This window comes from Alnus glutinosa, chromosome 11 (assembly GCF_958979055.1).
Source record: "Alnus glutinosa chromosome 11, dhAlnGlut1.1, whole genome shotgun sequence".
Classification (NCBI taxonomy): domain Eukaryota; kingdom Viridiplantae; phylum Streptophyta; class Magnoliopsida; order Fagales; family Betulaceae; genus Alnus; species Alnus glutinosa.
Genome location: NC_084896.1, coordinates 26,739,310 through 26,749,940, shown reverse-complemented (window position 1 = coordinate 26,749,940; position 10,631 = coordinate 26,739,310). Strand labels below are relative to the sequence as shown.

Here is a 10,631-nt window from a genome sequence, read left to right as displayed (position 1 = left end):
AGGAAATAATCAAGGCAATTAACTTTTTTTAATGAATTAAGAACCTTTATGGAACAAACTCAACATTACCAAAAAAAAAAAAAAAAAATGTCTCTCCAATAAAGACTGGAATTAGCAGCAGCCAAACAAAAGAAAGCAGTAAGAACTGCTAAACATCAGCCATTACAAAAACAAACTGCAAACACCAGCAGCCCAAATACAGAAAACAGAAACAACAAAGCAGATTATAAAAGGGGATGAAGGCCCCATCTGTGAATAAGAGAACTATCTTTATCCACAAACTTAACCGAAGCTTTAGCCAAAATTCTGGACCGCACCTCCCATCTAATCTGGCCAACAATGACTTCTTCAGACTTGGGAGAAATGCCATGAAGCAAGGCATTTCTTTGCTTCCATAGATGATAGACACAAGCACCAAGGCAAAGTTTTGCAAGGCAAGCTTTTAGACTTTTTCCCTTTAGCTTAGCAACACTCCAAACCACAACTGAGTCCCAATCTAATGGAGGATTAGGATAGCCACAAGCATGCATGAGAATATACCAAACTCTTCTACTAAAACCACAGTGAAAAAAAGAAGAAGATGGTCACGACTCTCAATACAGCCATGGCAGGAAAGGCAGTTAGAAGGCCTGGCAAATCCCCAACTACACATCCTCTGTTTAGTAACAAGTGCATCCCAGAAAACCAACCAGAGAATAAAAGAGTGTTTAGGGATGGACATGGAGAAACAAACAAGCTTTCGCCAAATCACAAAGGGTCTTTTCTCTCTCAATAATTCCCAAGTAGCAGCACAAGAATAAACTCCATTACTAAAACTCCATATTGGCACCTCAGCAAGCTTACTTTGAATATCAACTATATCATCTGACCGAGCGAATTATTGGCCAATGCCAATCACCAATATCTCTAATAATGGTAGAGAGCTTTGCCCCAACAGGAAAACCTGAATCATAAACCACACGGCGTCCATACTTATTAAATAGATAACCAAGAGGGTGCCATCGATCAAACCACAAAATAAAATTTCCTACCATTGCCAACCTTAATAAACCGAATAAACGATTTAGAAACATCATCGAGTTTGAGCAATGTTTTCCAACTCTAAGAGCAAGCTTTTGGAATAGGAATCTGCCAAAATCTTCTCCCTTTTAACCAAGTAGACTCCACCCAAGCAACCCATAGAGACCCGACCTTAATGCAAAAGGACCAGATATGGTTCAACATGGAAGCTTGATTCCAAGCTTTTCAAACCCAGACCTCCCTTTCTTTTAGGAGCACAAAGATTATTTCAAGCAACTTTGGCATGAGCTTTGGAATCCTTTCCCATCCACAAGAACCGATTAAACTTTTGCTCTAGCAAATGAATGATTTTCTTAGGCAGGATAAACATTTTAGCCCAATATACATGCAGACTAAGAAGAACAGAAGACAACAACTGTAACCTTCCAGCAAAGGATAAATTCCTAGATAAGCATGAATCTATCCTAGCAGTAATCTTGGAAACCAAGGCTTCACAATCACATACTGCTAGTCTTTTAGTTATAAGGGGGCCTCCCAAGTATCTAACCAAGAGAAGCCCTTCCTGCATTCTTAGAAAATCCAGCAAATCCAGCAAATCCATCTTAGCATTAGAAGAAATACCAGCACAAAAAAGGGAGCTTTTGGAAGGATTAGCACATAACCCGGATAAATTCTCAAACTCATCAAGCACCCCTTTAATAGCTCTCACAGAATCAGGAGAAGCAGCTGAGAAGATTAATAAGTCATCTGCAAAGCATAAGTGTGTGAGCTGAATGGGGCTACACTTAGGATGGAAACAGAACAGGGGATTGCACAGAGCCATTTCCTCAAGTAAGAGAGAAAAACCTTCCATTGCTAGGACAAACAAATAAGGGGATATTGGATTCCCCTTTTCTAATCTAGCCCTTTTCTTTCGTGGAAGTAGTCCTCCAAAGAGCCATTATGAGCTATAGAGAAACAGGGAGTAGAGAGACACTCCTTGGCCCAAGCAATATAGGAAGAAGGAGCACCACAACAAGCAAGGCAATGGAGAACATAATCCCAATTCAAGGAATCGTAAGCCTTCATTAAGTCCACTTTAAGAGTACATCGAGCCTTCCCAATTTCCTTATGGTAATTACTCACCAATTCCTGGGCAAGTAAAATGTTATTGGATATACTTCTCTTGGGGATGAATGCACATTGATTAAAACTAATCACATCTTCAAGCCCCGGAATTAACCGATTAGCTAAAATTTTGGTGATACACTTATACACCAAATTACAGGATGAAATGGGCCTATATATAAGTCTCCCATAGAAACAGGATTCGGTTCTTTGGGACAAAGGAGGTAAAAACAGTGTTCGACCTTTTTATAAAGTCACTTACAATAAAAGGTAGTACACTTTTAGTCTTAAAAAAAAAAAAAAAAAAAAAAAAAAAAAAAAAAAAAAGAAAAAAGAAAAGAAAGAAAGAAAGAAAGAAAAGAAAAGAAAAGAAAAGAAATGAAAAAGTGATACATAAAATATTATTCATAACATTCTACGCACAAAAATTCAAGCTTGTGGTTATGAAGTATATATGAATTTCTACTTTGTTTATCAAATGTACACATTCCCTATATATGCCTCCAAACTATGACATAAATTGGGTTACGACAATAAAATTAAGAAGTTGCTTCTTTCTTTTTATGTATTATTTTTGTACATGCTCCTTTATTACTAGCTAACTTTCTATCTCCAAGTGATCTTTTCCCACGAGTTTATTCATCAATCTATTGTTGGCCTGACCACTGTTACATAGCCATTGAAGGTTTTTCTTTCCTTTAGTTCAAACACACATATATCTAACTACTAGATGTACCAATAATATGAGACAAGAGAAAGAGATGGGACTAAACTAAAAGAATTACGAACAAATAGCAATTGGTATGGTTAATAGTGGAATGAAAATATCTCAATGTGTATAATTAAAAATATGATTTCAAAGAGTAAAAAGAATATTGCAAATAGAGCATATATATATAGTATTACAAATTACAATATAAAAAAGTGTTAGATTATATAATTGAGTGCAAAAGTAAAAAATTTAGTACTCAAGTCGAATTTCAATTTTCCAAATTGTAGTGTGCAATCCCACAAACCTCAAGCTCCTAAAACAATATTAAAACAAGCGATTCAAAAAAAATAAAAAAATAAAAAAATTTAAAATAAGCGAAAAATACAATGTTATCACAATGCAATCCAATACCATAAAATAACTTTAGATCTACCACAATGAGATGATAGAGCATATAGTTTGTGAGAAAGTGAGCGCCAGAAAAATAATAGCAGTTACGGTAGAAGCAGTTCTCCAGGGAGTGCTAAAATAATCACGTCTCAAGGTAGCCTTCCAACTATGCCAAGGATCCTCATAGAATGTATTCAAATCTTTACAAAGATGATAATAATCGGAGTTCGCTTCTGAAATAAAAATTTGTCTCCAAAGATTGTTGATTAAATTTGTCACTGCATTGCTGTCGCCTAAACCATTAACCAAGATCCTCTTTCGTACAAGTAAATCCATATCTTTGGGAGTGTCGATAAGGAAATTCAATACGCGAATATAATCGGTAAAATAACCATCAAAGGGATAGTGATATTGCTCCAAGGCCATGAGGTTTCGAAAAAGAGACTCTGTATTATTGCTTAATTTGAATTGTGGTATTTCCAGCACTCCGTTTGTGAATTTTAAGTCAAATAAGCAATTGCTTGAGCCCACCTTAAACTTCACTCCTGCCTCGTGCAACTGGCTCGCAGTGTACAAATGTGTAACTTTTTGGCCACGGTTTCTTTGCGGTTGTCTTTGTGATATCGATTGAGGCAAAAAAGAGGTTCTTAACAAATCAACGAAGTGCCTAATTTTCAAATTGGGATCGAGAGATATTTTTCTACTGTTGGATCGTGCAAAAAATCTGATGGCAAGCTCAGTGAAAGAAGGTAAGTTTGAGTGAGATGCAAATGCAAAGTTGTATATTTTGTCAATAACAAAGAAAGGAAGTTGATTTTCAAGCAACTGGATGTCTTTTCTTACCGTAGAAATCAACCGCGGTGTTAAGTCTTCCTCACCCATCCATTCATTAGTCTTGCAGTATGTCAAAAAAAACACAATAATGAAGCTCGCATCTGCCAAGATCATTTTCACGTAACCATCACTACTAAGTGCGCTAGGATGTGAATAACAATAACGAACATCTGCTTCTCTATTCCTTATAATGCTTACTAATTTTTCCACGTTTAGCACAGTCTTTTGCACAAATCTCTTGAAATATGTCACTTTAATTAGCTTTTCCATGGTTTCCAATCTTTCATCGCCATGATGAAAAGGCCCTATTGATATAACTTCAGGAGTATAAGCTTTTTCATTCACTTTGCGAAGATCAGTTGGAACCTTGTAGATACAACATTTAGGTGATGAGAGAGGCTCCGAGCTTTCTAGCATTTTTGCGATGTCATTTGCCAACACTCTGTCTTGATGTTCCATTTGACTTTCAGAATTTTCATTCACATTTATTATCAAATCATTTGCCGTTGCTTGAATTTGTCCATTTGCTGATTGTTCCATTTTAGTAAGTTGCCTTTCTTAAATTTCCTAATGAAAAAGACAAGGGTCACAAGCATTAAAAACATTAGAAGATTGTTCGCATGATGAGTATTAATTATCAGAAACACAATAAGTTAAACTGGAAATCATCATTCTTATTTATTGGTTGAATAAAACTCTGAATCTGTATTCCAAACATGACCATTAATTTCTATTCATCAAATCATATCATGAGCTAGCCACACTATACCATCCTGTTTTGTGTAACAGTTCAAGTGCATAGCTGCTTAAAATAGCTAGTTATATTACACGGATGATTGCTTTCCCTATTGATAGGGACATCAAGTAAATTAGTATATTTAAAAAATTTAAAAAAGAAAAGAAAGAGAAATTTATGCATGATGAAGGGTCGAATTGAACAAATTCTTTTATGGTTCATATATATCTAGATGAATTTATTGAAGGCTACGTACCATAAATTTTCATAAATTACATATTCTTGAACTTTATGCTTCCGAACGAGGAGGGTTGTGCCAGTGCTGTCATGCTTTTTGTTAGTATTAGAATATAATTTAAATGATTAAATTTATTTATTTCTATTAATTTAAGTTTTTGGGATATTAGAGCAAAGGTCTTGAATTCGAGTACTATCTCTGTTAATTTACTTTTAATTTCAATTAAATATCCTGTGTTGGATTTCACATATTAAAATAGGTCGAGTTTAAGCCTACACGTAAAGATGGGTGTTAAAGTATAGATTAACAAATTAAATTTATTTATTCCTCACTAGTAACTTAAAATTTTGAAATAAATGATAACTTAACATATATAGTAACAGAATATAAGTCCTAAGTTCGAACTTGTTTCCATCCATTCAACCCCATTTCAGCTATCTCTCCAAAGCCTAGTTTCTCTTGGGGATTTGGAAATTAATTGATTGAAAATATCTCAAAGTGTATAATTAAAAAATGTGATTCCAAAGAGTATAAACAGTACGTATAGCAAATAGAGCATACATTGTTACAGTACCAAAAAAAAAAAAAAAAATTGTGGCAGATTATAATAATTGAGGGCAAAAGCAAAAAATTCAGTACTTCAGTCCAACTTAAATTTTTCTAGTTGTAGACTGCAATCCCACGAACCTCAAGCTCCTAAAACAATAAGGAATAATGGAACAATAAAATGCTATCTCAATGCCATCCAATTAATTTGATTGTGATCAAATTTGACGGCATTGATTTGATTACTATATTTATTTATCCAAATTCTCCTATAAATTTGAGTCTAATGTATTATAAAAATATCAAGAAATAAGAGGTTATAAAGCAAACCGCGTAAAATTCTATTCTCAATTTTTTATTATTACGCTTTATTTTCTTTTAGCTGTATGTTTTCTCTGCTTGTGGCTGAGCATAGCAGTATTGTTGTATTGCTGCTATACAGTTTGTTGTAGTGCAGCTATCTTCTTGAAGATCGAGTGTACGTATAGCTCCTTTGGTGTTGCTCCTGGCTAGGGGGTTTGTCCCTAAGCAGGTGTCTTGATTCCAGTCTTTACTAGAGAGTTTGTACTGTTTTATTTGAGTCTTATAATTAAAGAGTTTTATTCATAAAAAATAAATAAATAAAAGAAGAAAAAAAGAACAAGAAGAAGAAGAAAGGATCGAGGAGTCATGAACAAATACTACTACATATTCTATAACTATTAATTATAAGTACAAAATAAGTACTACAAAAGTCTTATATATGCATATATAGCAAGAGAAATTAAGGTGACGGTTTAATTCAAGTACAAAGACGTACAAAGGGGGTTTAATTCACCTTAAGCTAGCTGCGTTAGTTCTGAGTACGCCGCGTGGACGTTCGTTGAGGATTAAAAAGCGATACAAAGACGTTGAGCTCCTGCAAATGTCAAATGAAATGTACGTCTGCCGTGTGGCTCTCAAACAATAGCGGCAGGTTGGCTTATAAAGAAACACATGTTTGGGTAAAAATACCTTTTAGCCCTCTAACTCTATCACTAGATTCACCACGTTTGCAGTACTTAACGGTAATTCCCAAACAAGAGTGTCGTCACAAAATTCAACGACAGTCCGAGATCATGGTAATGGACCAGAAAATTGTCTTTTCTTTTCTTTTATGGAAGAAAAAAAATAAAGAAAAGGAAATTATATTTTTTGTTGGTCTTTTTTTCTTTTTTTTTTCTTAGGATACAACGCACGCTGGCTTAAACCAGAAGTAGCCAAGTAGGACTTGAAATCAAACACGGATTTGGACTGGCCCACGTCTACAAGGACTATGACTCTAATATATTGTTCTCAAATTACTCTTTATAAATTTTTTATTTTGTCTTTTATCAAAATCTCACTCCAAATTTGGCTCACGAATTTTATGAGCTATTCAATATTTTATTATTTCTCCCTCTCTCTCCTTTAACTTCATTTTTCACTCTTTCCCTCTTCTCATTTGTTAGGAGTGGTTGCTTAAAATCAATAAAAAATTAATATTCAGTTGAAATAGAGAAATATTTAGAGAGTTTGATGTAGGAAGCCTTTTAAAAGTTATAGATAAAATAAAAAAAGTACATTCTTGAGCTAAAATTTAGAGAAAATTTAGAGAGCTCACTAAGATGCTCTAAATGAAAATAAAGACTAATAACTGAGGACTCTCACATGTAAATGATTAAGTAGACAGAGATGACTACTAGTCCTAATTTGCCTAAAAGCACTAGTAGCAAATGTCCTATAATGGTTACCTTTCCTAAATATAAGAAAATTTTCAAAAAAAAAAAAGGTACAAAATAGCTCGCACAGTAAATACCCAAAATATACATATATGTTTCCCTTGGCTACCTACCCAATATACTCTATAATAATAAAAATTGATAAAAAGTAAGAAAGAGAAAAGAATTGGTTGGTACCTAGAATAAAATAACAAAAAATAGGAAAGAGGAAAAAGAATAAAATAAGAGCATTTAATTAATATAGGGAAAGATAAGAGAATCTATTTGTGAAGTGTTTTTTATAAAGAAGCAAAAAATAATTTTGTTCTCTAAATTTAGAAAAAATGGTTGGATAACTGCTACTAGTACTCTAAAATTGTAACAAATATCTAGTGACTTTCACGTCAAGCACTTAAAAAAAAAAAAAAAAAAAAAAATTGTTAACCACTTAAAACATTTTGCATTGCCCAATTAAAGACCACTTTGCAGATTAATTATTAACAGACCACCAAGTTAATAAAATATTTGCTGTTTCGCGGATCAAGAATAAATTATAATAAAAAAGCCAACCTACCGTTGGCCCTTCATTTTCCAGATTATTCAAAGACTTATAATTATTATTATTAAAAGACCATCAAATTAATAAAATATTTGCCTGTTTCGCGGATCAAGAATAAATTATATTAAAGCCAACCTACAATTGACTGCTTCATTTTGCATATTATTCTAAAAATTATATCTAACCCTCCTTATAAACATAAGCTCTAAGTGGATGATCTCTCTGGAAGACAAATAGATATCTAGCTAGAAAGCATCTATTTGGTAAAAAACTCTAAAAGTTCTTAAAACAATTAGATTAATTTCTTCTGAACATTCATTAATGATCACAGAATTCAACCTTTTCTAGAAAAGTTTGGTACATAAATTAATATTATATATATAGGCTCGTGAGGTGTGAATCGTGGTCACGTTGGAGAGTCAGTTTAAACGTGCATGGGAAAGTCATAATTTGCAGACGAGAAGGAGAAAACGCACTTGGAAAATGTAAGGATATAAATTGGTTTAGAAATGAATAAAACATTAAACTTATACAACATTAGAAAGCGAACGCCGGGGAGAAGTTTCGATGTATTGGCCGGGTGGACAAGAAGTCAATCACAGGCCTCTCTACTCCCTAGCTTCCTCCGATCCTTTTCCCATCTCTTTTCAAATCATTTTACGCGTGATCAAGATGTACGTGTAGACCAAAATACGGACGTTCCTGATTAGAAAAACAAAGAAACTATTTTATATATAATGGCGTTCTTAGAATCGAGGGAGAATATATATATATATATACATCTCCTTTTGGGGACGAATCATTGTCGTCAAAAGAGTCACTCTAGTGAGTTTATACAATCAACAGTTGTGAACGGACATATATTATTCTTGCAGCTCATTCACATGCAGTATTAATTCAACGCAAAGCCGTGTTTCATCAAGTATGTATAGACCAATTAATCAACTTCATGCAGGATTTGAATCGTACGTGTTGCAGATTTAGGGTTTGTTTGGCTACGCGACTTTGCAAGCTAAATGCATGATTTTAAACAAAATCAAAATAGATATTCTGCTTATGAGTGCCGCAATATTTGAAGAAAAATTAAAAAAATGATAGTTTTAAAAGGTGAAAAAAAAAATCACATTTTCACAATAGGCAAAGGGTGCGTTACAAATAAATTCACCAAAATGGCATAGTTTTTATGTTTGTTGGATTTATATTGGAACAATATTTGCCCTTTATAATTTGTATGTTTGTATTTTCTGGATGAACCCATCATGGGATGTTTGTATTTTCTTTGTTATTTTTAAGCTGGAATATGAAATCAAGATATAGATTTCATTTAAAACAATACGGATTTTAAATATATATATTAAAAAAATAAAACTTTAAAACAGCTCCAAAACACTAAAAACGGGTCCAAAATATTTTTAAAATTCTGTTAAAATGTCGTAATAGAGGCCAAAAGAAAGCATGGCCCAAAATGTTTATTACCTTATGTGTAGATAACAGCTAATAACCACATTTAATAATTAAAATAATTTCATTAATAACAATTAGTAATTGCATGAACATTATAGTAAGTCAGATTATGAGAATCATCATATCATAATTTGCTGGCTATATAGCTGGCCACTTGTTATGGTTCGACCAATGGGATAGAGGGTCAATGGGTCATGATATAATGCCCTAGCTAGTGAATCCGCCTGGATCTTTACATGTGTAATGCAACAAAAGCCAATAAATATGCTATAATATATATATATATTTTTTATTTTTATAAATTTTGATATTTATAGAAAATTATTTTATGAATTTGTTCTTGGCTTGTTATGGTCTGACAACAATATTGGTGATATCCTATTTCTCCTTGTTGATATGATCGGTGCATCCATCATCTATGTCGATAGCGATTTTTAGTGTTACTGTATAAACCAGACTGGTATGTTAGTTACATACCAGCTGGCAAGTGAGTTTATTTAGTTAGCAAGTTAGTTTCAGTTTACTATAGTTAAGAGTTAACTGATTCAGTTCTGTAGTTAACTCTTAATGTATATATATACTTAGTCTTGTAAACAGTTTTAATTCATTCAATACAAGGGAAATTATTCTACTTTCGCAGCTCTTCTTTTCTCTCTTCTCTATTCTGTTTTCCATAGTTATTCCTCATCTTCCATATTTGACATGGTATCAGAGCACATGGAAAACCCTAATTCTTCTTCTTCTACTTCCGCAATCATCAATGATTTCTCTGATTCACTGTTTCTCCATCATGGAGACAGTCCGAGTTCCATTCTGGTTTCTCAAGTTCTCAATGGTGAGAACTACAATTCTTGGAGTCGATCGATGCTGATGGCTCTCAATGCCAAGAACAAACTTTGTTTGATCGATGGTTCAATGCCAAAACCGTCTGAATCTTCATCAAATTTCAAGGCCTGGACGAGATGCAATGATATGGTGTTGAGTTGGATCATCAATTCCGTCTCAAAAGAGATTTCAGCCAGTGTAATCTACATCGACAATGCTGAAGCCATGTGGAAAGACCTGAAGGAAAGGTTCTCTCAGGGCAATGGCCCTCGCATCTTCCAGCTTCAGAAGTCGATTGCTGATATTACTCAAGGTTCCAACTCAGTAAGCTCGTATTATACTCATCTTAAAAGTGTTTGGGATGAGCTTTCCAATTATCGTCCTGTTCCTCATTGTTCTTGTGGGCTTTGTATCTGTGGTTGTACTAAGACGATCATGGATTTCTTTCATCAAGAATACATTTACCACTTTCTCATGGGGTT

At 33.7% G+C, this 10,631-nt stretch overlaps 1 protein-coding gene across 1 annotated transcript; it reads right to left on the bottom strand.

Annotated features, from left to right (window-relative positions):
- Window positions 1-3,268: 3,268 nt before the first annotated feature.
- On the bottom strand, window positions 3,269-4,603 carry LOC133881315 (UPF0481 protein At3g47200-like). Its single transcript, XM_062320239.1, has one exon. The coding sequence runs from the start codon at window positions 4,601-4,603 to the stop codon at window positions 3,269-3,271; it is 1,335 nt and encodes a 444-aa protein (XP_062176223.1).
- Window positions 4,604-10,631: the final 6,028 nt, after the last annotated feature.

Bases quoted from the DNA above. Each gene is read 5' to 3' on its own strand.
- LOC133881315 (XM_062320239.1), bottom strand. From the start codon at position 4,603: ATGGAACAATCAGCAAATGGACAAATTCAAGCAACGGCAAATGATTTG.